Below are 26,602 nucleotides of genomic sequence, written 5' to 3' on the forward strand. Positions count from 1 at the left end.
TGTATTGAGGAAGAATAAACTAGTTTTATTTAAGAAAGGACTTGTATCGCTAAAGTTTTATAGGAAAGAAATTTTACGGGAAATTAACAAACGAACAGAGACGCAACAATAACATAAACCTTAAATATATGATACTAAAGATATACTAATAATGAGAAAGTTAACATTATGTAAAGAAATACACAAGAAAATAAAGACAATGAATTCATTGCCTTTATGACGAAAAAGTAATGATATAACTATTTGTCAACTATTCAAACGGTTTACTTCACGAACAGCTGATTTGGAGGTGAGTGTTTTATTTGGTATATAGCATTAATATAGACAGAAACTAAGGTGATTTTTTTGTGTGTTTTGCTTAGCACAAAGTTGCACAATGGGCTATCTCTGTTGTACCCACCACGAATATCAAGACCAGGTTTTTAGCGTTATAATATAAGCCTACAGAGAACTGAAATTATCATATACTTTGAATACTAATATGAAAGTGTTATTCCATATATTGATTTACTAAAATTCTTAATGCTTTGTCATTTAATGATTTAGGCATCATTTGAGAGTGTGAATGCATGAGTGATGGTCTTTAATTTAAATAGCAGTCTTCCACAACAGAAATTAAACTTTAAGTAAAGTTCTACCCTAACACTTTACAAATATGTAACATAATGATAATGTAAATAGTTTTAAACAGGTCTGAAGAAACATCCAAGTTGTCACAACCTCTGTGATATTTAGGCTTGAACAATACGCATTGTTGATTACAAAATACGTTATGATGGTACCAGTTAAGGTTAGGTTTTTAGACTAACATCTAGCTGATCTTGATTGTTATCGATTATAGTGTATTGATGTTTTAATTTATACAGTTTGTATTTCCGTGTTTTAATATAAATTTGTAATTGTACATATTTATGGCTAAAGTCAAACAACAACCGCAATATCGGGAATTACGTGAAATAGGTATGCACATAAATAGTGAAGAAGATAAAAACGTGACAGTTGGCTTTCCTTGTGAAGTGTTGGGTCTGAAGTTAGCATATCTAGTAAATTTGTAAAAAACATATTTCAAAAGGTTTTTGTCACTAACACTAGTGAGATATGAGCAGTGGACATTTTTATTTGAAGGGGCAGAAGGTGGTCAAATGTTATTAAATACAAAAAAGAAAAATGTTTTTTTCTTTTTACCTTTAGAAATGTCTGTTTATTCTTTTTAATTATCAAAAAGCCAAAATTACCTCAGGATTGCTTTGCAAAGCTTCACAGCAGTCTAGTGCTGTTTCAACCTACCAATAAAAAATACCTCCTAACTCCCATGCTATTGGAGATGCATCTTTTGGTTCCAGTTACATATTATGTCTATCCTGCTATCCACAAAATATTAATGCTTTCATATGTTAGGTGAAGTCACAACATATGAAGAATCTTAAAACACTAAATCTTGATATCTCAGATGGGGTGGCAGAGCTCTTGGGTGGGGGTGGGGTCTGTTGCCTTCCCTGCCACCCTAGTGGACATACCCTTGGATATGAGTGAAGATATAAATTCTAAGTATCATACTGCATAATACCAGATAACTTGCCATGATCAAATAAAACAAAAGTCCAACTTCGTTTTTATAAAACAATTCCACAGAACTCCCTTAGTTCTTTTCACCATATCTAACCATCCATCTGATAGTTTCAGGCTTTTATAAATCACTTCAATTCTCCTTCTCTACAACTCATTCAAATCTTTAGTTCTCTACTGTTCTTTCAAATAATATAACATGATTGATACTTCTGAAAATAGCTAAAAAACTTAAAGGATAGTGGACTAATATAACAGTATATTAATAATTATACAGGATGAATTTTTTAATTTGAAAGGAAGCTGAGTATAAAGTTTGGCATAGAAGATTAAATAGCCAGTTAGATTTATGTGATATTAATAGACAAGTTAGGAAATAGGGAAAATAATGCTTCGTGGTAGAAACAGTAAGTTGGTGGTTATAATTTGATTTCACTGTGATTGGTTGCAGATATATGATGTGTAAAAAGAATGCTAATATGATGTAAAAAGAGCAGAGTAAAGCTTCTAGAAAGATGCTTGATTTAAGAAATTTGAACTATGAAGAGAGACTTAAAAACTTGTACTACAGCACAGAAGAAACTATTCATATGAAATACGATTGTATAGAGGGATGATTATATTGGAATTAGGGGAGCTGAATCTAGACATATTTTGGACAAAATAACTTTTCTAGTTGATATAGATCGTAACTTATGGAGTGGTTTGCGTGATGAGACTGCATGTGGTGATAATTTTAAATAAATATGTTTAATCATTTTTTATATGAGTGTGATAATTTTAAATAAATATGTTTAATCATTTTTTATATGAGTGTGATAATTTTAAATAAATATGTTTAATCATTTTTTATATGAGTGAAATAATTATTTATATTTTTTTGATACAAAATGTTGTAGTAAAACATTTGTTTGATTAAGCAGAAACATATATACAACATCTCTGATATTAGACACTTGACAAATTTTCAACATGATTGATTCAAAATTTCTCAGATGCCAGAAGAAGAAGCATTTGCTGTCTTGCTGAGGCTAATGGAAGACTACAGACTGCGAGAGATGTACAAACCCAGCATGGCAGAGCTTGGCCTATGTATGTACCAGCTAGATGCTATAGTACAGGTAATATTATTTTTATTTTTTGCAGGTTAGACGTGCTAGAGGTTGTAAGAGCTTAGTTATATTCAATTTTTGTCGAGCTCTTTCAAACTGTAACATCCTCTTTACTATTAAACATATGGAAAGAACCCTAGTGGAAGGGATGCTAAGTTCTTGACAAGTCTAGCAACACATATCCAGAACATAAGATTTATAATATAGATGAATTAAATATATTTGTCTTTACAATAAAATGCTTAGATCATATACTTAGAGCTACAATCATGCTAGATATATGTAACAAAGAAACTTGTGAATCTATTCAGAGATTCTTTTTAATTTTTACAAGATATAAGTTATGTACAAACGTAGCTTGAAGCAGGGTATTTAAGGGTTAGCTAGAATTCATAGTCTGTACGAATTCTGTTTATCTTGTTCACTCATGTGATTCAAATTTAATTTTTTGAATAATAGATAGGTTTTATTAATAAACATATATTGAATGCTAGCTGTAGTGCCCATCCCCTGGACAGAAGTTATGTAAATTCATCATTAATCAAAGGTTATCTTAGGACATGAAAAGTTGCTTCCCTTATATGTAGTTGTAAAAAACACAAAAATGCCAATAAAAACTGCAAAACCCAAAATATGAAACTGAAAATTTACATCTATCTCCCCATAGACCCATTGAACCTCCATACCAAATTTAGTGAAGATTCATCCACAGGAGGTGAGGTAGTGGTAAAAAATACAAAAATGCCCATAAAAACTGCAAAATCCAAAACTGAAAATTTGAATGTGCCCCCACATGGACCTAATGAACCTCCATACCAATTTTGGTGAATATCTATCCATACCATGCAAAGTAGTTACATGGACATACAACAGACAACACTATTATATTTATATAGATTTGATATAGAGATATCTATGTACATGAGATTTTTCTCTTTGTAATCTTCTGAACTTCTGAATATTTTAAAAAAGAATTATTTGAATAAATGTATCTAAAATATAATCAACTAACTGAGATACGTTTGTTTTTTTATAACAGATTTATATTCTACTTCTAAAAGAATCTAAAGATGTTCAGGATATTACCAAAGGAGGAATTTCAAGATTACTTTAAGGCCATTTGTAGAAATCAATTTATTAAGACATTAGATAAACTGATGTACAAAGTTGATTTAAAATTTCAGTGAATAATTGTTTAACTGTTGTCATTATAGATGTTTTATCAACTCACATGAACAGTTTCCAGCAATTTTCATCTAATTTATTGTTGTGTTAATGATATTCATTAGATATTTAACATTTTTATTGACATCTTCAACTTGTGTTTTGTTTTTTAGGAACAGATTCCTGAATTGCATGTACACTTTCAGTCACAAAATTTCCATACGTCAATGTATGCCTCATCCTGGTTTTTAACCCTTTTCACAGCTGCTCTTCCACTACAGATAGCATCAAGGGTAATGGACCTGTTTCTTTCTGAGGTTAGTTTTCATTTTGTAAAAATGCTATGCTGCTACAATGTGATTAGCTTTCTTGACTTTTATCCACATCATGATGACCATTTCTTGATTTATGATTATATATTAAACCACTAGCTTATATGTAGTTTCAGCTGTTTAACTGTTACAAGTTTCCTCTGCACTGATGGAGGAGTTTTTGGTAGAAAACTTAAACCTGGTGCATCTAAATATTTAATGCTGTTAAAAGTAGCCATGTCTCCAAAACTAAATAAAAATCTCCAAAAAATTTCATAAATTATGAGTATGAGATTAAGTAAAAACAATACATGAAGAAAATACAGATACAATTATTTTTTCCATCATTATCAGTTTTTAACTGTTCTTTTTAACTTCCAAATTTCTTTGTATCTATGCTAAAGCCTCTCAGTTGTGGAACCAATGTACATTGGTTATACTGCCAAGAGGCTTCAGCATAGATACAAGGAACATCAGAAATTAAAAATTCTATATCCAGCATCAGCAAACAGCAATTTAAAAGTATCTTACAGAAATCCATTGCCATTAAACTTGGAAAAAATCATAAACAGAGAACAGAATCTACTTCTGAAACTTAAACTCTAGCTACTTTAGTATATTCTGTTCTATTTTTCATATATACTTATTTATCTAATTCTATAGGGTATGGAAATGGTGTTTCGCATTTCAGTTGCCATTTTGCAGTTCTGCAAAGAAGACTTACTGCAGCTTGACATGGAAGGAATGCTTCGAGTAAGTGGTAGCAGGAAGGCCATTTACATATTTTTTTTGAAGTGATTGATTATTAGTTTTAATTGGTGTATCATAGAAATGCAAGCAATATTTTATATTGGTAATAAACCAGTATCTAATGGTATGAACTGATCACAAGCTGAAGTGGGAAAATGGGCACAATTTAGCAAGCATAACTGGTCCTATTACCATTAATGTAACCTATTGCTCTTACTGATTTATCCAGTATCCCATGGGTCATATTTTCCTTATTGGTCTACTTGGAATCCTTGAGCCTTATTGTTTCTACTACAGGGTTCTACATTGATTGACATGAATGTCATCTTACACAAGATTCAGAACCATCAGTGAGTACTACTGCTTTTTTGGATACTTGCTGTATGTTAGAATTTGAAGAATGTGTAACAAAGGCCATACTTCCACAAACAATTATTTTAGTCACAGTATACAAGTACATATAAGAACATTATTATAAAATAGTTATAATTATAATAACCTGAACAAATTAATATTAAGCCAACACATAATCTGAAGTTAACTTACTTGTTCATTATATATATCTATAAGAAGTATTCTACATATGAAATTTACAAACTCAGTGGCTGCTTTCAATAATCATTGGAACAGCATTCTTCTCTGTCACTGTCCTGCAAATTTTATCCTGTATCTTTTCAGAAATGTATTCTCCATCTTTGCAACTATGGTTTCTAGCTCATTTGTTCTGAATTCTTTTCTGGAAGCCAATTGGAAATACCCACATTTGAAGATACCAAATACAAACCTAAAAAAAAATTAAAATAAAACAGTTTCAAAAACTCTGATAACCACTTCTATTAGCACAGGATCATTTGTGATTGACAGATAACAAGAAGACAGATCAACATCTTATAAAATTAATTAATTTTTGGAGAATATTAATAAAATATATGTAAGCAAACCAAAATAATACACTAGTTTATGTCTTGAAATAGGCAAATATATTATGCAAGTTATGCAATAATAAGTTAAAAACAGGTTAGAACAAGTGTAAAGTGATTCTAATATATTGAACAGACCGTCCAGGATATTGCAACGTAAATTGTTGTTTTTCAGTGGTTCTAACAACATTTTGCAAGTTGTAGTTATTTCTGTTCCACTGTAAAAGTTATAAAGGGGATATTTATGCAGTTTATTAGCTACACTGTATTCCCTCAAGCTATTCTGCTTGCAGTGATGTATACATGGGATAAAACTTCTTATTGGTTTCCAGCCATGTCAGTGTTGTACTGACCACTTATTTTGTATAGTTTTTCTTAAACTCACTAATGTGATTTTCAGGTGCATGCATGCACAGATGTCAAATAGGAGCAACAACAGGGAATTATATATATATATATATATATATATATAGACAAAGAAGATTGCTTTGATTCCAGTTTCATTTGCCATTTTCTCCTGAAAAGATCCATTAATTTTAAGGTAGATGGAAGCTTGTGAACTTTAGACTTGTGTGGTTTATCAATTTCACATCCTTGTTTATTATTTTATTAATGTTAGATGGAAGTATGCCCATCTTCACTGCAGGACTTTTGAATTGGAGGGTTCTCTTGTATAATCATGCTTAGTCTTAATTCACTTTGCAAATAAAGGTCTTGGCCGTCCTGATTGACAAGGGTTGTTGTTGCACTAAGTGCTTCAATTTTCTACTTCAGGAAAAACACTGAATACATTCATTGTTATATGTTGTATCCTTTGGCTCTTTTCCATTTAACAATGTCACTGTATTAATGTTTCTCTTCAGAAAGAGCAGTCACATATTTCTCAAATAACTGATCAAGTTCATACACGTGTTGTCAAACAATTTAATCTTAAAGGCAAAGATTTAATGATATTGCTATGAGTTAGTTTAATATTTAATATATTTAGTTTGTGGAATCAACATATATCACTTAAGAGTAGAAATAAAGTAACATAATGTGCTCAAGAATATTTTGTTTAATTAATATCTTTAAATTAAACAGTAGTAACCTTAAAAATGTTTTACTTAACATTTTCTGCTAATTTGATTGTTCCCTTTCTAGATTATGTGCAAATTAATGATAGAATAAAATTATTTTTTTGTACTGAAGCTTTATAGAAGTAAGAGTGAATAAACTGGCATTTTGTAGTATTTTATGTAAACTGTATTTACCTGTAATTCTCTTTTACATATTACTGATGGTCATTTAGTGGGTATTCACTGAAGTTGAATGTGCTGTAATATTTATATACACAATGTAAAATAAAATAAAAATATATTTAGATTAATCAATCAAGCTTAATTGAAAAATACAAAGTTTATTTTGTGATTGAATTTCTTACCTTTATTTTGTTTTTAAATTAAGAGGAAAACTTTGATATTTTACCAGAAAATGTTTTACGGATGAAATATTCCTGAACTTTGGTAAAGAGTACTCTTGTTGTATAATAACTGTTAAGAGAAAGTAGTTTTGTTGCTTAAATTACACAGTTTCCTTACCTATGAAAAGTTTACAAGTTTGGGTTTGTTTTAAGAAAATTTTAAATGCTTCAGAGCATAAAATCAAGTGGTTTGTTTCTATTACTTCTATAAATAAATCCTCTATGTTTATACATTTCTAAACAAATGGCTATTAAGCTTCTTGTAAAGGAAATAATTCAAGAATTGGTCAATATTTCAGTCAGATATTTTTCAAAATTAAGGTTTTCTTTTCTTACATCTAGTTTAATCTTTGTTTATTATTAGCTTGTATCATGCTGTAATCTTAACTGTTTTTTTTTCTCTAGTAATTTAAGATTCTGAATGTAATTTTTGGAAGAGTAACCTCAATATTTTCAAATGTTAAAAAATGTTAATTCTTTTCCAGTATTTTCAGAAAGAGATGCCCTCCAAGTGTGAGACAGATCCAGACTACTTGGTCTCCATGGCTCTTCAGGTCAAGTACAATAGTAAAAAGATGAAGAAGTGAGTGTAAATATATTATAAATATGTTTCTAATATTGTTGGGTATTTCAATTATGTGCAAAATTACCAGAAAAAGTTGTATTTCATGATTTTTATAAAGGATAAATGCTACCAAAAATAGTAAATATCGCTGTGAATACAGAGCTATGGTATTATTAAATTATTTATAGAACTTAGAGCTTTTGGAATTAAAACATATCAAACAATTAATTTCACATTTTGAAAATAATATAATAAATACTTAATTTACTTTTAGATGAAACCATGAAAAATTTTTGTGTGTGAAAATATATGTGGCATTCAGAATATAAGGTTTTTGCCTCATATTAATGTAGTTATTCTGCACATTCCAAACTTTGACCTTTGTGTAATTAGATTTATTGTATTAACTAATTGTACAACTGTATAGAAACATTCTGTTATTAATTTTGAGGCTTTAAAGTTATGAAATGATTCACTTTAATTACAGAGTCATGATTTTTTTTTACTGTGTTCCTTTTTTTTGTAGAAAAACTTATGATATTTTATGTAAAAGCAAAATGTCTTATGTTAAGTATGTGCAACACAAATTTTAATATTTGGTTTACAAGTAAGTTGAAGTTGAGGACAATGCTAAACAGTTGAAGGCAAACATTCACTCCACTCTAGTACTACTAACAATATATATTATATAAATATTACACAGTATACCACACTTCTCACTTAGCTGTTAAACAACTGAGTTGCATAAACAAAGTATGCTATGTACTGATGCATAGATACATGAAGTTGTATTTATCATGCTTATGAGTTAACTGAAACAGAATATATGAATAACATTTCTCTTATAACAATCACAATAGAGTTCCATGAAACAATACAGATTACAGATATGTACTGAATACAGAGTATGAACGTTATACTGTATGAATATTATTATAAAACCAGTCTACCTTGAGTACCCTGATATTTTCAACTCTGACTGACTTCTACATTCCCGTTTTTTCCATTTTATATGTTTTCTTTGCCAGTAGCTTTCATTGCCTTACTTATGTTGCTTTTGTCAGCATCTCCACTTGTAACTTTATCATGTTATACTTTCTTTTTGCTATGCCTCACTCTGCTGTATCTCTGTATCTATTTACTTCTTACTTCTACCATTACTAACATTCAATGAAATGGGGACAGGAATAGCTGTATCCTCTTCCTTTGTAAATGTGAGTTTAATTTGATCCAAGTGTCTTGAACATATTGTAACCCAACTGTTTTGTAACAGTACCTTGCAACCATTTGTCACTTTTAATTACTCACAGATACTTTATGATCAACATTCAAAACATGATACTTAGCATGCTGATCATGATAAGACTTTTGTTTGTTCTGTTTATCTATCACAATCTGTGTGTGTGTGTGCACAAATGTACCAAACTCATGGGTGTACACAACAATTGATTCATTAGTAACCATGATGATGGTACTCCTGTCATGGTAAGCAGTGTAGTATGTTATCTCAACAAGAATTGTGACAATGTTGTTTACGATGTACCACTTGACATTTCCTTCAGACCATCTTTTACCATTTGCACAGCTTGTTTCACCTGACTATTAGAAGCAGATTTGAATGAAGTACTAAACATGTTTGATATCATTTCTAGTCACACAATGGTATCATAAATACTGACTACAGTGAACATTTTCTTTAACTGTTCAATAGACTTCTGCTGTTATGTATTTAATGAAAATTACTTCTAGCTATTTAAAATGTGCATCCATTACCACTAGAAACAAGCTATTAAGAAATCGACCCATGAACTCAATATGTAAGTGAGACTATGGTTTAAATTACCACTATCCCATATCTATACCAGGCCACCAAATAAGAAAACAAAATCATCTGGTAAAAGCACCTCAGACTCCGTAACCAATAATGGTAACCTGCTCACAGCATCAGCATTACTGTTATCATTACCAGAATGGAAATACGTTTTATAATAATAGGTTGCCAAAGTTAACATCTGGCTTTATATACATGCACATTCCATGGAAGGTATACTTTTGCTTTGGGAGAACAAAGTCATGAGAGGTTTATCATTTGATACTAGTGTAAAATGAAAACCATACCAATACTGGTGAAATCTTCAAACTCTGAAAACACAAGCAAAATATTCATTCTCAACCATTCTATAGTTGCACTTGGATGATTAAAAAATATATGAAGCGTAAACAATTGGTTTTTCAATCCCATTCATTCAATATGCTCAAATTGCATGTATGGCATAGGCCAAAACACCACAACATGCACAAGCTCTTTATCAGAATCACAAGGTAATAATAATAATTGTGCAGAACACAACATACTCTCAACTTCATCAAAGGTTGACTGTTCACTCTTCGTCCATTTTCACTTAATATTTTCACATAATAGCCTATTCAGTGGCTCAGTGAAATTTGCAATATCAGGTAAGAATGTACAATAATGGTTCCTAGAAGTTACCTCAACTCTGTAATGTCAATCCATGCACGAGCATTCTTTACTACCCAGACTTTCTCATCACTCAGACTGAAACCTGCTGTCTAGTCTCAATAACCCAGGTACACAACCTGTGGTGTGTAAACACACTTCTTCCTTCTCAGATGAAGTACTTCTGGTAATAATTGTATGTTGATGATTGCCTGAGCACCTCCTCCAAGTAGGACAAGTGCTTCTCCTTGGTAAGTCCTGTGATTAGCATATCATCCAAATGGAAGTTTGTATTGGGAATCCCTTTCAACAGGTTTTAATCTGGTGCTGGAATATGCCAGGAGCAGAATTAATTCTTCATGAGAGAGGGTTATACACAAACAAGCTCTTGTGTCTGTTAAATGTAGTGCATTTCTTAGTCTTCTTCCAATTAAATTTGTTGGTATGAATTTGACACCTAGGAAGCAACTTATTACTATGACTGTTAGATTAACAAGAATATAAATTTCATATTAATTCCAGACAGTGGATAGTAAGATGACAGCTCATACGTAGTATATAAGATAAATAGGTAGTAGAAATTTTAAGACATAAAAGAATTACCAAAATGATGTGAAAAAGGGACACTAAGAACAGAAATATAATTGTCACAAATAGTTGATAAGTTTTACCAATCAGAGGAATGTGTGTTTTAAAAGCCACCAGAAGTTATATACATGAATAAGAGAGAAACTAATGCATGTTTCAGTCTGACTAACAAGAAATTCCAAGCTGTAATGAATGTTTTGAAAGACATAAAGTATTACAAAAATGATATTAAAAAAGAGCCACTAGAAAAAGATAAATAACAAACTTAAATAGTTGTTAAGTTAGATTTTACCAATTAAAGAGAAAATTATAAGTATTTTCAAAATTAGAATAAATTATGTAATAGAATAAATAATCCATGTGTGATGTAGAAGCCTAACCTATTCTTTGATTTACTGTGCTACTCCTTCTGCAGTATACTATATTGTTTCGCTGCATCACGGCTCCTCAGAAAAGCTTGAGGTTTGGCTTAGTTGTTGATGAGCGCAAAGCTACACAACTAATGGGTTATCTGTGCTCTGCCCACCAGGGGTATCAAAAATCGATTTTTAGCATTGTAAGTCTGCAGAATTTCTTCTGAAGCACTGGGGGCATACTGCTTGGTGGAGTAAACTAAAGGAATAAAGCTATTCTAAGAGTTTAAGAGTGAAAGCAAACAAGTATGTATAACTATATCAGGACTTTTATGGTGGTAGAATGTAAACAACTTATAAACTTTGATGGAGAGTCCTTTACTGACCACTAGTGATCTAAAATTCTCTAGGTGTTTGAATAGCATGTGAATGTGTCTTCCAGTTAAATAATTGTTGTTATGCAGCAGACTAGCTGGTAATTTATTTAAAGGAGTAGCAAATCATAGAATAAATAAGGCCTATAAATCATTCATGGTTTCTTTCTTCTTTCACTGAAATTACACATTTTGATACAGAAAAGAAAATTCACAAATAAATTACCAGCTAGTCCACTGAATAATCAATAATTAATTCTGATGGTATAATCCCATGTTATCCAAATACCTAGGCTAGTATTTTAGGCTATTAGTGGTGAGTAAAGAACTTTACATCAAATCTACAAAAATGGAACTACTATTATAAACTTGTGGATTTAACAGTCGGACGTAATGTGTCAACTGTAATTCATCTACCATATTCAGTATCAACAAGACCTTTTGCCTGGATGTTGCAACCAGTTGTGAGTAACTGGCTGAGTCAACTTCAGTGAAATATGGTACCAGAAACAAGGTGTATTCACCAAAACTCAAGCTTAAATGGAAATTTAAGTTAGTTGGATAATTTGTTTGAGTTTGGCATATATTTCAGTTTTTACTATGTGAAGCAGATGCCAAAAAAAATGATGTACTTAATTCCAATGAATGGTTTGTGTGCTATGGCTCAAAACAGTGGAAAGGGGCAATTCACACCCCCATTTATAGCATTACGTTTTATGCCTGGTGCACTTATCTATAAACCCAATGTTAAAATTCTGTCTCAATATGTCCTTCAAATAGTATAATTTTCGTAGGCTTGAGAAAGACTACACAACTTTAAAGGTGAAAGAACATGAAGAACTCATTGAAATGAAGGTAAGAAATTAAAGATTTTTGAATCTAAAACAGCATAGATGTAACTGCTAATTTATTTAGTTTTTAACACTATAATATTATCTCCTTACCTAGTATGTTATTGTGGGTATTTAAATGCATCTAATAAAATTGCAACTTTATCAAACATGACGATCAGGTTCATTGTTAACTACTGTTGAAAAGGGCTTTTTAGCAGGATATTAAAAATGTTTTCGAAGGCAATTATTAATGGAAGAATGTACTCGGATAAATATGTGTACTTGTATAACAGTAAAGCAAAATAAAAATTGTCTACAATTTTTTTTAACGAGTAATATGAAAACAACCTTGAATAGTGATGCATTATATGACACATTTACTTAAATTGCACCTTACGTTAGTGCTGTTTTCCTTTCTTTTGTTTTGCTAACAGAAACTACGGACAGAGAATAGACTGCTAAGGCAAAGAATAGAAAATCTAGAACAGGTGAGTTAGACTGTATAAAGCATTATCAACAACATCTCATGTTATGTTATAAGGTTTTGTGTTCTTTTAATTATTGTTCAACAGTATAAAAGGAAAGTAGCCTGGACACCAGAATATAGATTTTACAAATATAAATAAATAAATAAAAATACTTGCACTAGAGAAGAAATTCTTATCATATTGACTCCTTGAGTACTTGATGATTGTATCATGGTGAGGTAGTAGTTTTTGTTTCAGACTTGTAACATGGTCTACCACAAATGTTAGATATTAATTTGAAAATTCTGATACGGTACTTTTACCTCTTCTCAGAAGATTAGCTATTCTTGTTCATTCTTTTTCTTTATGCATGCCACAAGCCTTGTGCTCTCCCCTTGTTGGAATTAGTACATTCCAACGTGTCTCTCATGAAAATCATCATGCGTCATCTATTAACCAATAATATGCTCACATGACACATGTGATTCCCCCCCTACACTCTTCTACCAAACCTTCACTTCTCATTTGGCAGCTTTCGAGTACAGACATTTTCTTTTGTGCTTCGAACATTTTGATTTTTGTTTGAAGTGGTTCTATATTTTTTTGCACTAGACAGTTTTGTGCAATTTTTGTAAGTTATGAATTCCGAAGTCAACATTACCATCTCGGGGGTCACACCAATGACCAACCTTCAGGTGCAGGTGACCCGACTGTGGATCATTCTAATTTTGTCTGTCATGAGATTGACTGCTACTTGGGTCACCCTTTGTCCCCTGACGTCGCCCAAGCTCCTTCAGATTCTGCTGACATTATCCAGCATGATGATTATTTGACTATCTTTTTCCTCCTCCCAAGTTTGCCCTTCCTTCCCAGTTCCAGCCTGAAGATTCAACTAGGCCTTCCTCGTCTTTCACGGGTTTTATATCTCAGATATGCGATGTTTTGTCTCTTTCCCCTATTTCTTATTCCCATCATTCTTCTTTGTTGCATGGGCATTCTTCTCAACCAATTTTTGTATTTCCTCCCTCTCTTGATATTCAGGTCCATGTGGATCACTTTCTCTCCCAGTTAGGTGAAGGGATCAGTATGCTGCACCCCCCAAAAGTCTCTGATCAGTACACCCTTGCTTACCATTGGGTAGAATATTCGATTTTGGATTACCAGTTGTTAGGTTCCTTATTACCTCTTTGGGTCGGTGGCTCCGGAATCTAATTTTAGTCTCAGACATGTCTAATATTCTTGCATTTGTCTTTCCCTTACTACCCTTTTCTGGTATCTATCTTCTATACATCTCCTCTTGGAGGCTCTCCACAGAAATCCTGAGGGATTTTCTGCTGATGCCCTTCACCTTTTCTTTTCTTTGGTCTGTATTTCTTTCACAACTCTGTAATTACATATGTGGTTTCTTTGTTGTTGGGACCTTATTGGTAGGGACTCCATTCTGTCTTATGTTAATTTATACTCCACTTACCTCAGGGATTTAGATCTTGTTCCTTTTCTTCAACATTATGTCTTTTCTTGTACCTGATGATCTCGTGCCTCGGAGAAACATCCGCCGGACAACAGTTCACCCTTTCAACTTTTGTGGCCCATTTGTCTTGACCAGAGCCTTCCATGCCAATATTTCCCATTTCCCATCCTTTGTCCTCCCCTCCTTTACCTGTTCCTTCAAATCCAGCTTCTTTTTCTCGAGGTCATTGCTGACGTATCGTCCATCGTCAACAGTATCAGTGACTACCTGGTAAGTTCAGAGCCTATGGGAGCTTGTTTGTTGGATTTTCTTCCTCGCTGGCTCCCCTTTGTCAAGTATCAATGGGTGACAAAGGTTTTTTCAGAGGGACTCGTTCTCCCCTTTCTTTCCCCGCCTCCCATTTCCTTTCCTCCTCTTCAAGATCCCGTGACTCGCCATCATCTGTCAGTGGCGGTTTAGGATTTGCTTTGGTACCTTATGGAGCACACAGGCTCAATAATCAGGTCAGAGGATCCTAGGGTTAATGTATAGTCATCTTAATTTTTGAGCTGCTGATGAAAGTAAAGGCAGACAGTCAACAATACCAAATGATGACTGACTGATTGACTAGCTGCCACTATTATAAATGCACCCACAGCTGTAAATATGCAGCATGTTTAATGGTATGCTAACTGTGCTTGGCACTCTTCTGTTTTTATGTATTTAATAAATGTTATTTTAAGATGTTGGACACTCATTGATGAAAGTTGAAACAATGCAGTTTGCAAAATGTTGCATATAAGTCTACATTTTTGTGTCTCCACATATGCCAGCTATGGTTGTTATATATATTGTAGCAAAACATCTGATATGTCAGATTTTAGTGAAAATAAATCTGTTAAGTGAAACAATGATCAGCCATGGTTATCGTGTGATAGCGACGAAAATATTTTGGTCATCTCCACTGTGAGCTGGATTAACTGATAATATCTGCATTGGAAGCAATTGGTTATTTTTAAAATCCTACTTAATACAGCACTCTTTTCTCAATAATTATTACAACTACTGGTATTGGGAGAGTGTTGTTAGTGGTTCCTACAGCCTTATGTACACCATGTCAGTGCTTCATAACTCTTTTAATTGTTATGTTGTTTTGTATCGAAAGGAGTTAACACCAAAACAACCTTTAATATACTAGGTGGTTGTAAGCTGAGCATTTTCTTTATTGGAAAATATAATTGATTGCTGTAATGGCTGATATGGTTTTCAAGGGAAGAAAATATAGCTGGCTCTTCAAAATACTTCAAAAGAAGGACATGTTTTTTTTACTGTACTACTACTTTAAGTTACTTTAATATCTAAGGGTTTGAAAGAATGGCTGATTTTTTTATAGTGATAAAATATGCTTTAATAAATTATTTTCTTTCTAAACCTAATTTTTGTTGGAAGAAACTTGTTGGGGAATGAGCAAATTTTTTAACCCTTGCAGAATACTTTTTATTGGATAACTGTCTTACCATATACATTTTTATTTCAGGAAACTACAATATAATTTGATAACAGAAACTTCCTTAAATGATGAGTGTCATATTTCAAATTCAATTTTTGTGTTAGAACAAATTAGTGCAGTTAATAACCCCTAAAGCTTTATAGCACAATATTATTTATTATATTATTATCTTTACTAGTTGATATCTTATCTCTCGAAAAGACCTACTAAAAGCTGGATATTGGGATCTGACTTATATTATACATTGTATATGAAATAGTGATACTGCAGCTGAGACTGGATGTCGATATTAAAGAAAAAGCTTATCCCCTTAATATATATTATAAAGTTCTTATATATATATGTGTGGTATGTGCGTGATAGTGTTTCAATAACAATTCAATTTTACAGGAAAGTGCATCACTTGCAGATCGGCTTGTTCAAGATCAGGTTAGTCGAGCTCAAGAAGCTGAAGATAATTTTGCTATCAAACGAGAACTGGCAGAACTTAGAGATAGGAAAGAGACTGTTGAAAAAGAACTGAAGGTCGCTTGTCAGCAGATCAGAACACTCAATGAGGTACATTCATGTAATATTGATTTTCTTCTGCAGTTAACTTTTTTTTTCTGAGTAAATACTTGTGCAAAACAAAACTCCTAGTAATAGTGTTTTTAAGCAGTATGGATTTTCCTATCATAAGCAGCTTAGTAAGTGCAATATATATTATCTACAAATAAGATACCATAATACTATTCCTTTATTAACTTTTCTTGAACTTACTTTGTGAATTACATATTTACTGATTATATTATATTAGTATAAAAGTAACTACAAAAATATTTTTATTATATAATGTTTGACCTTTATATTCTTGTGTGTAAATACAAGGCTGGATTACAACCTCCCTCCATTGATAGCTCTGTCGATGAATTGCTACATTCGCTACAAGATGAAATGGTGGCTATTAAGTTACAAGGAGCAGAGAAAGATGAAGTAATGCAGGACTTGCGGAGTCGAATTCAAGAACTTGAGGAGGTGAGATTGTGGATCGAGATGTAGTGGTGCATCAAGATTCTGGCAACTTATTTATCACCTCGTTTGATCCAGGTCTCCTTTAAAAATCATACTTTGATCAAAATAATAAAATGACCAAAAATATTTAGCCAGCTTTGTCTATAAAAAATCTGTTTGTTTTTCATTTAGGATAAAAGCTAGAGCTCTTTATATTCTATTTGTTTTGTCATTCTCCAGGCCAATAAACAACTTCGAGAAACCACTCCAGACAAGTCACTAGCCCAACTACAGGAAGAACTCATTGCTGTGAAACTGAAAGAGGCAGAGGCTAATCTCTCTATGAAAGAACTCAGGCAGAAAGTATCAGGCCTGCAAATTGTTTGGAGGGTAATTAATTATCTAATTTGTACTATGTTCTAGTTGGCATCACTTACACTAGTACAAAGAAAGAAGATCAAGATCCACTAAACTTTAATATACTTATATCAACATGAGGCAAGTTTGTTTTTGGCATCTTTATTACCTAACGTTATTTTTCTAGCAGCTCACAATTACATATAGTTTATTTGCGGTATGCAAATATCATATATCTCACTTTCCTATAGCATATATATATATATATATATATATATATATATACTAAAAAAAACTTTCCACTTTGTATAAGTTTTGAATTGAACCATAATGTAGTCAAGGTCATGTATGGCTAAATTCAACTACAGGTATAAATTTCTGTAGCAAGGTTCAGTCATAGAATTAGCTGATGTTTCTTGAGATAGTTCCTTTACCTTATAAACAGAGAACTGCTTTATGGCTGCTCTAGGAAGCAGAGTTATTTCTGACTGTAAATGCAGTTTTGATACAAGCAGAATTGCTTTTGACTTGAAAGAGTTATAGCCTCTCTTTGAAAATGTCATCTGTGGTTGCTATATCTTTCAAATTGCTGATCATCTACACCTCTTTACTTTCATTTTATTATCAACCATAGCCACCAGCTTATTTCAAGTATACATATTTTAATTTTAATACAATTTACCTTTATTTATGCACCTGCACAATTGACTGTTTTTGTTTTCACTGAAGAAAAAATTAAAATTTTGCTTCAACTTCAAACTGAATCATCTTTCTTTCTTTCTACCTGTGACAACTCACTACACCTGTCCTTTTGCATACTAGGTTCTTGAATCTCTAGTTTTAGATCAGGTAACTGCTAGCTAGTTTTATCGTCAAATTACGACATAGTCAACTGAAGTAGCAGATGAACAGTAACTCACTTTTACAACATAAACATTAGGTCTGTGTAATTTGTATATATTTTTCTGTGTTGATCCCTTGCTTAAATTTCTTTTAGTTTTATATATTATGCTTTTTTTCTAATTTTTAATTCTCTGTTGTGTGTTTTGTAAGATGATATTTTCATCCATATATAATTACCTTGGCTAATGTTTTATGCAAATATTCTTATAAAGTAACAATAATTCCTTTTTTTTTGGAAAGTCTCCAGACATAATGTTAAACTTTTCTACAAGTTTAAGATATTTGACATGACTTCTCTTTAATTATTACCTATTCTAATATTTGAAATGGGTCAAATATTGGTATTCTCTTCAAAATTCTCTATGCAGAAAAGTTTTAAGTTTTTATAGTTATTGTGAATAATTCAAATTTCATAGACACTATTAAAAGAAAACAAATTTTTGATTGTAAAATTATCAATGTAAAGAATGTAATGGTATCCAACATCAATTTAAGACATTATATATAATTAAAATTGGTCTGGCATGGCCTTGTGATTAGGGTATTCAATTCAAACATGTTAACCCTTTCAGCTTTGGTGGCATTATAATGTAACAGTCAATTCCACTTTTCATTGGTTAAAGAGTAGCTCAAGGGTTGATAGTAGCTGGAGTTGACTAGTTGTTTTCCCTCTAATTTTTCACAAAATAAATGTTCTTGAGAATCACTGATGTTGCAACAGCATCTGATGCCTCAATGGCTGTAAGTGGCCTCAGGACTCAGTAAAAAGAAAAATAGTAGTAATAATTAGATTTTAGAATTGCTGAAGTTTTATACACTTTCTTTTTTCAAATTTTTAATTATCTAGGTTGTGCAAAGCTTGTAAGAGGGAGATCTACACCCACCCACACACACATACATATATATGTATATGAAACCTAGTTTTTCATTCATTCTTTCATAAAAAAAAGCCAATATTGTATATGATCAAAAACAAATCTAATATAGTAATAGTAATCATAAAAGTCAAGTGTTGGTCAGTCAGTTGGTCATGCTCCGTTTCTCCGAATTTCGTGAGTTACACGAGTCCAATTCCACTCTTTCTCGTATAATACTTCCTCTTTTCATTGCCCTTTCCCATTATAGTTGAATTCAATTGCTAAAATAGACATAAGTAGCTTCTATATTTTGGCACTTTTCTGCTATATAAAAGTTTGTCAAGGATGGGGTTTTTTATACCAGGGATTTGTTTAGCACTGAGTGAAATTAATTTGCCGTTTGTTATGAAGAGAAGTTTTTGAATGATGATCAAGTATTTTGATATGAAACTAATTGAAATACTGATATGTAAAAATTAATAAAATATTCAGAATTTAATATCATTATTTCTTTTAAATCTGAAGCTGAATTAGGCATATTTAATTTTATCTTCAATGGTAAATATAGTTTTACAATCACTTGACTAAAATTACTTATATCACTGTTTATTAACCAAAATCTTACGGTTTCACGTTATACACAAATATTTTCACAATAAAAAAATTTCATCTTTTATAAGTTGAACAAATTTCAAAATCTTTCACAGTTCTTTGGTAATTATTCTCACAACCATGTTATTCAGTTTTTAACTTTCATGATATTTCCTTCTGATTACTATGATATTCTTTTAGCAACACCTAAATGAAGCAAACATGGATTCTTCTACAACATCCAAGAAACAGGAGAAGTCAGCAATTGTGCAGGTGCAGGAAGATCTTATCTCAGCCAAGTTACGAGAGGCTGATGCTGTGGCAGAACTAAAGGAGCTCCGCCAGAAAGTTATGGAACTAGAAGCTCAGGTGGATATTTTTTTTGTCAAATAAAAACACGAGCAAGAAAGTCATTATACAGGTATATCTTTGCTAGAAAAGTGATGTATTTATATCCTATTACTTATGTTTTTCGTTTTAGATCCTATTATACCCTGTAAGATTTATTTGACCCACATTTTTAATGTATTTATACTATCCCAACTTTGGGTCTGGGGCAAAAAAATTTGATAAAGGTTATCAGTAAACAATATTTTATAATCGCAACCTTTTTTCACTGCAATAAAATACTACATATGTACAGATTAGGTATTTAAAGGAATGTTTTTTACCATGGTAAAATTATTGTTTACCCTAAAGCATTTACCATTATGTTAAATTGCATTCAAGAAGTTTTGTTTCTAAAGGTACGTAAGTGTGTTTGTAGATTCTACGTCCAAGTTGAAGGATCAAGGTAATGAAACTCAAGTTGAGCAAGTCATATTATTTACATCGGACTTTATCTGTATCCACAAAGTAAAGTGGTACCTAATGGCTCATTATAAATCCTAATTCATTATAAAATATACATAGTATTGCTGGTCTTATTGATCTAAAGTTTCAAGATGTTACTGCTTATACCTTTAATATATTTGTTCAATGTTTGTATGTCAGAAATAAACTACAATGGTAGATTGGGAATATTGGGAGACTTGCACATCAAAGAGGTATTTTATAGCCAATTAAAAATTAATTTGAAGTATATAAATTTTTGGGTTAAAAAACACAATAATTTTTATGTTTCTTAATTTAATCATTTAACTACAATTTAGTTTTAACACAGAAATTTATCCACGGCTTGGAATTAGTTGATCATGTTACTTTAAATAGGCTTAGAATATTTTTATATTCGGTCTTTTACATACCCTTGATAATGTGAACACATCAAATACAAAGATATAAATAATATTTGAAAATATTTTTAAAGCCTGGCTAAAAGTGAAGTTTAACCTTATAGAGCTTGTACTATATCTTAAAGCTTCAGTGTCATGCATTTTATAATTACTGAGACAGCTATTGTTCCAGGTAATAGGGGAGGTATTATCATTCAACTAAATACTACATCAACAGCATGGCAAAATTCTAAACTGAGTAGGTTAATTTGCTAACTTTCAAGCCTGCCAGTTAAGAATAAAATTAATTTGGAGAGAAAGAGGAAGTCGTTCAATTTATCATTTTGCTCATGTTAGAAGTTCATATATTTAGCATTTGTTTCGAAACATAATTAAATTAGGCTCACAACTATTCCATTTTGAGAGGCATTATGTCAATAGAGTTATTTAGCTGATGCTTTATGAAAATACTTGTTTTTTTGGGGGTTTTTTTATATTCTTGTTATTTATTCAGTCTTAATTATATTTATCTTGAACTGGTTGCCTGAAATATAAAATATTAAAATGGGAATATATTTCTGTTGTTTTGTATCTGTAATAAATAAAAATTTAAAAGCTGTATTTATATAAAGCTTTTAGTGATTATAGATATCAATTTTCTTTTGGTACAGAATCAAGTGAACCTAAACCAAATTAAACGGCAGACTGAAGAAATGGAAAAACTTCAGAAGACATTGGAAAAGACAGTGGAAAAAGAAAAAGAGCTACATAATCAGCTGAAAGATGAAGAGAGAAAGTATGGAAACTTAGATTCTAAGGTATTAAAGATGTCTTAACTTCTTGTATAATCATGTGATTTGTGAAGATCAAATAAACTCCATTCACTATCTCTTTTATTGAAAATTGTCAGTTACAAAGAAGTTTGTAAAGAGCTGTTTTTGATACAGAAGAAGGAGAATGTTTCCAATATTTGGCTAGCACTTTTTTCTGACAGTCGTTGTATCTGTTGTCGTATGCTTGTAAAGGGCCTTGCATTATTGTTATTAAGACTGCACAATTGTTTTTGTATAATGCAATAGTATTAAGACTGAAAATGCTAATTTTCAAAATGACAGTCACTTTTAAGCTTGAATATTTGAAAGGATTAATAAAATTAAACTGAATTTTTGTTCTAACTTATTGTGAAATTTAAAATTCCAAAATCTCTTGGTTGAGATAGTGACACATCAATACATGTTCTGAGGTGACAAACGAGAGTATATGTTTCCTTTGTTTAAGAACACATTAGTTTCTTGCACAAGACAGAGGAAGAGAAGTGATAAAACATATACAAGCTAATCTCTTTTCTGAATTAATGCACATGAAAATATTTTATGTAAAAAGATCTCTCATATGTGTAAGGACTTGCTAAAATTTCTCATATGGAATGGTGATGAAAAAAACATTGACAGGCGATAATCTTTCCTCTGTGGAAGTACGTATTACATTTTCTTTGTTTAAAGAGTGATTTTAAAATATAGATATTCAACTTAACACTATGTTGTATAATTAAAGTATCTTGTTTTTGACATATGCAAAAGCATACATAAAAGAGCTAAAGCTCAGCATTTCTTGATTAATGAGACTGTGGAACAAAGTACAAATGGAAACTGTCCCTATGTATTTCTGTGTAATTGTAAATTACAAAACATTCCTGACCTCCTCTCACACTTACAGCTATTATTTAACTGCCAGGGTTTTTTCTTGTTTGCTTCAGTCTTTTAAACCCCACTTAATTGCCCTTTGTGATATTTGTCTCATGACACTCTCCACCTACATCACTGTGCACTCTAGTCTGGTACTGTATATAAGCACCGCATTTAGATAATATTATCACTTTTTTCTCAACAAAGTGTCACTAACAGGTTCCAAGTGCTACATTGTTCAGAAATAGTTTGAGCATTCTCTGTGTTACCTAGTTAATTTTTGTAAAAAATAAAAGACAAAAAATTCTGATTGGCAAGCTGACTTACAGTATGACTTCCCGGATAATTATTTCCAGCACAAAGGCAAATCAGGACTCTCCTATCCGACCTTTCTCATATCTAGCATCGCACAACAATTGGTGTGGTTGGGGGTGTCATTCTCAGTTGAAACTGTCAGTGATCTTATCCTTAGTGAGATGGAGACATGTATTTGGTTCTGTAGTGTTCCACCAGGGGACTCTGAGGTTGTAGTTGAGGGCAATCCTCGACATTCTGGAGAGAATTTAGATTTGCTTTTTTCCTGTTCCTTCTTTAAGTCATTTGTCTTTTCAGTCCCCCCTGTAAGATGGTACAAGTTTACGGATTTGCAATGCTGGATTGCAGGGTTTGATTCCCTATAGTAGACACAGCAAATGGCCCAACGTTGCTTTTCTCAAACAAAAAGGAGGCCACTTTGGGATAAGTTGCTTTTAATTTGTTTTTATCAATTGATTCATCGAGAGCTTGATGTTTTGGCTTTTCCCCAGTTGCTCTTGAGCCTGCACTTTACTTGATGGCTGAAAGGTTTGGGAGCGAATATTTAGTTTTTCTCACTATCTAAGAACATTGTGTTTCTTGCAGGGAAGCTACTTCTCAGTTACGTGAAGGGACAGTTATGGAACTTTGTGATTTAGCTTACCACCACCAGGTTGAAGCATATTCCAACTCTTAAATAGTACATCTGCTCTTCGAATTTAGGAGTTCTAAGGTAGAGTTTGTAGTTTAACCTGAATATATCAATGTCACCTGGTGGGACAGGATAAGTCTATGGACTTACAAGTCTAAGTTCCAATGTTTTGTTTTCCTTATACTACACTTCATTGAAAGACTCTCAGGATCACCAACTTCATTGATGACGAGCTGGAACCATTGTTAGCATACTCATTGGTTCGATTGTCAGCTTTTACATTCATTCCTGTTGTCTTTGACTTCTCGAATTTCATTGGCTCCTATAGGATCATACTTCCACCCTTATTCAAGGGTTCCGACCCCTGACATCAGCCCATCGGTACACTAATATCCAAAATATTTTCTGTCTATATCCAAGGGTTCCACTGCTCGGTCGGATCATTGCCAGTGGCGTCAGTGATTATTGTATTGCCTTTGGGGTTATGGGGCTCATCTCTCGAGAATTTCTTGATGTGTGGTAACCTTAACCTTGGATCCAGGAGTACTACAGGTCCTTGAGTCAGGATTAGTCATTCAGTTCACATCTTCACCACAATTATCCACCCTCCCTGTAGGGTTTCTATCTCTTGCAGATCCTCAATGTTTTGGAACTTAGTTCTAGGGCTGTCAGAGTTTGGTTGGTCTGGGGTAGTGAGAGAGTTGTGCTAGCCCTTCTGGGATTTTATTTCCGTTGGTTGTTGGGCCTAAGAAGACAGGAGGTTGGTGTACAGTCAACGATCTCTCATCTGTACTAATGCCTAGATTTTCCAAGGTGCAAAAGTTACTTAATTCTCAATCTAATTTGAAATTTTTATTGGGATTGTGGATGTCCAAGTTTGTTGTAGTCGGTTCCTATCTGCACACTGCCATGTTGGTGGCATCCCACCACTATCGGTATTTCTTGTGCACAAGGATCAGGTAGGCATCACTCAAATTTCTTATACCTTTGGGATGAGAGCTCAAGAGAAACTTTTAATGGTCTTTATGTGACCAAGGGATCATAAACATTGATTCACTGGATTCCCCAGTTTCCTTAATCAGGATCATTCTTTGATCTCGAGGGTTTGTTAAGTTAGGACACTACTAGGATACAAGTTTCTCTGCTGCCACGTCATCCAGAGTTCCATCTCTTCATGAATGCTTCGTTTCAGGGATGAGGTGTATATACCAACAGTCAGGAATTCCAGGGTCTATGCATAGATGATCAGGCCTTCCTATACAATGTTTTAGTCCTTCTTGCTCTTCAAAAGGCAATATCTCATAGTCTGAACTTATTAAAGGGACAATCATCAGGGTTCACTCTGACAATTTTGTTGTGGTATCTTGTGTTTCTCATTGAGGAGGAACTTGGTCCAAGGCTTCTTGTTTTATAATCTTGAACCTCCTTTCTCAGGACCACTCCTATCATACCACCCTACTAGCTTGCTATGTTCTACATGTGATGACTGCAGTAGCAGATCCATTGTCTCAACCCAAAAAGATTGTCCCAACAGAATAGGTGCTGCATCACAAGGTTCTGTTGGATTGGCTCTCAATTTGCAACTCTGATTGGTGGGTTGGCCTCTCATTGGAACACCCAACTACTGGCAGTTTGGTCTCCAGTACCTCACATTTGGGCTTTGGCAATGGACACATTCCATCAGGACAGGATGGGATTACAACTCTAGGCCTTCTCTCTAATTCATATATTTTTCAAGGTACTAACTATGATTTGTTCCAACTTATTGTTGAGTCCTGTTGATAGCACCAGATTGGCAGCAACACCCAGCTAACCAGAAGCTCAAGCTTTAAGCATCGAGGTTATGCAGTCTTTTGCACAGCATTTGGATTTAATTTATATGGTTGCCATGTATCTGCCTCAGTCTTTCCTTAGTCCCACAATGGACATTTCACAACGGAAATGACACACATATCGGCAATGATGTATTGAGAGGCGGTTGAACCCACTTCGATCAGAAGTGCCAACCATAAATCGATTTTGACCTGGCTTTTTGGCAAGGGTTTTTGCATTTTCCACAATTTCCTTTATAAGGCAGCCTTATCGACTACCATTCGATACTATTGACAAAATATTCTTTGATTCCCCAGTACTTTCCAGATTCCTCAAGTTGCTTTGGGTCCTTTGTCCTAAATTACCATTCCAGTTACCCAATTGGTATATTAAAGTTACATTACATGCCCTTTCCCAACACCTGTTTGTATCATGATTCTCATATGCCATTTATCACCTTTACCTAAAGGTTTATTTTTCGTTGCTGCTGAGCTACAAATATTGCCAGTTGGAGTGATTTGCTCTCTTTGTCCATAGACTGCTTCATCCTTCTACCTACATCCTCAGACCGGTTCTTCTTACCCAAGACACTGTCAGACAGGGAAGGGGATAAATCCTTTTTCACTGATTCATCTTATCACGATTTCTCACTTCTATGACTGATCAGATTTCAGTTGTTGTCATGTTCAGTGAGGATCTTGAAGGTTTTGTTGCCTTCGCTAATGCCTTTAGAGGTGCTACGCAGCAACTATTCATTCTGGGCTCGTTTTGAAGGCGAGGAATTTTCTGTGAGTCACGTCTAATCAGATTCATCACATATTTATGTCCTTAGTGGCCCAGTTGAATTGGCAGCTGGAGGACATTGTGCAGACTGGTATGTGGACCTTCCTGAATATTTTGTCTCTTATTATTTGCTTGATCTGAGGATTTAAGTCTACCCCCTAAAACTATCTTAACTACTTCCACTAGATTATACAGAAGAGTGAATATTTTCATTGCTACCTTTCAGGGTCTCTTACCATGTTTTCACAGGATCTCATTCTGTGGTGAGTGTTGCCCAAGGAGGTGTGCTTTTATCAAACCAATTCCACACTAGCAACCATCAATTCATTATACTTTATCTAGGTTGCAACAGGCTCTGTAGAAATTAGGTGTTCCATAAGATCACCTAGAGGCTGACCAGGTGGTAATATTGTACTATGCTGGACCGTCAACTTATGGACTATCATGAGTAAAGCATAAGGGGATCCTGCCCATCCCTGCTGATCATTGGATTGAATAAATTGGAGTCAGTTTGCTTTTAAAAATTTAAGGAACTTGGTTCACCTATTGCATTGTTCCTCAGGACTCTCCAACACACATTACCC

At 33.0% G+C, this 26,602-nt stretch overlaps 1 protein-coding gene across 2 annotated transcripts in view; it reads left to right on the plus strand.

Annotated features, from left to right (window-relative positions):
- Nucleotides 1-26,602, plus strand: part of LOC106468474 (ecotropic viral integration site 5 ortholog-like) — a 76,631-nt gene that overhangs the window by 40,125 nt on the left and 9,904 nt on the right. Inside the window, exons 5-15 of one of the 2 annotated variants that reach the window (XR_002612654.1) lie at nt 2,562-2,687; nt 4,016-4,159; nt 4,817-4,906; nt 7,771-7,868; nt 12,418-12,478; nt 12,891-12,944; nt 16,274-16,441; nt 16,751-16,897; nt 17,114-17,263; nt 19,783-19,950; nt 21,464-21,588. Coding sequence is in view for 1 of the 2 variants with exons in the window: in XM_022396804.1 (XP_022252512.1) it covers nt 2,562-2,687; nt 4,016-4,159; nt 4,817-4,906; nt 7,771-7,868; nt 12,418-12,478; nt 12,891-12,944; nt 16,274-16,441; nt 16,751-16,897; nt 17,114-17,263; nt 19,783-19,950; nt 21,464-21,610 (1,353 nt within the window). In the remaining variant the exon portion in view is untranslated. Of the gene's footprint in view, nt 1-2,561; nt 2,688-4,015; nt 4,160-4,816; nt 4,907-7,770; nt 7,869-12,417; nt 12,479-12,890; nt 12,945-16,273; nt 16,442-16,750; nt 16,898-17,113; nt 17,264-19,782; nt 19,951-21,463; nt 21,611-26,602 lie in introns of both variants that reach the window. The other variant, XM_022396804.1, reaches the window with a different exon arrangement.

Source organism: Limulus polyphemus, unplaced genomic scaffold, assembly GCF_000517525.1.
Source record: "Limulus polyphemus unplaced genomic scaffold, Limulus_polyphemus-2.1.2 Scaffold3019, whole genome shotgun sequence".
NCBI classification, from domain to species: Eukaryota; Metazoa; Arthropoda; class Merostomata; order Xiphosura; family Limulidae; genus Limulus; species Limulus polyphemus.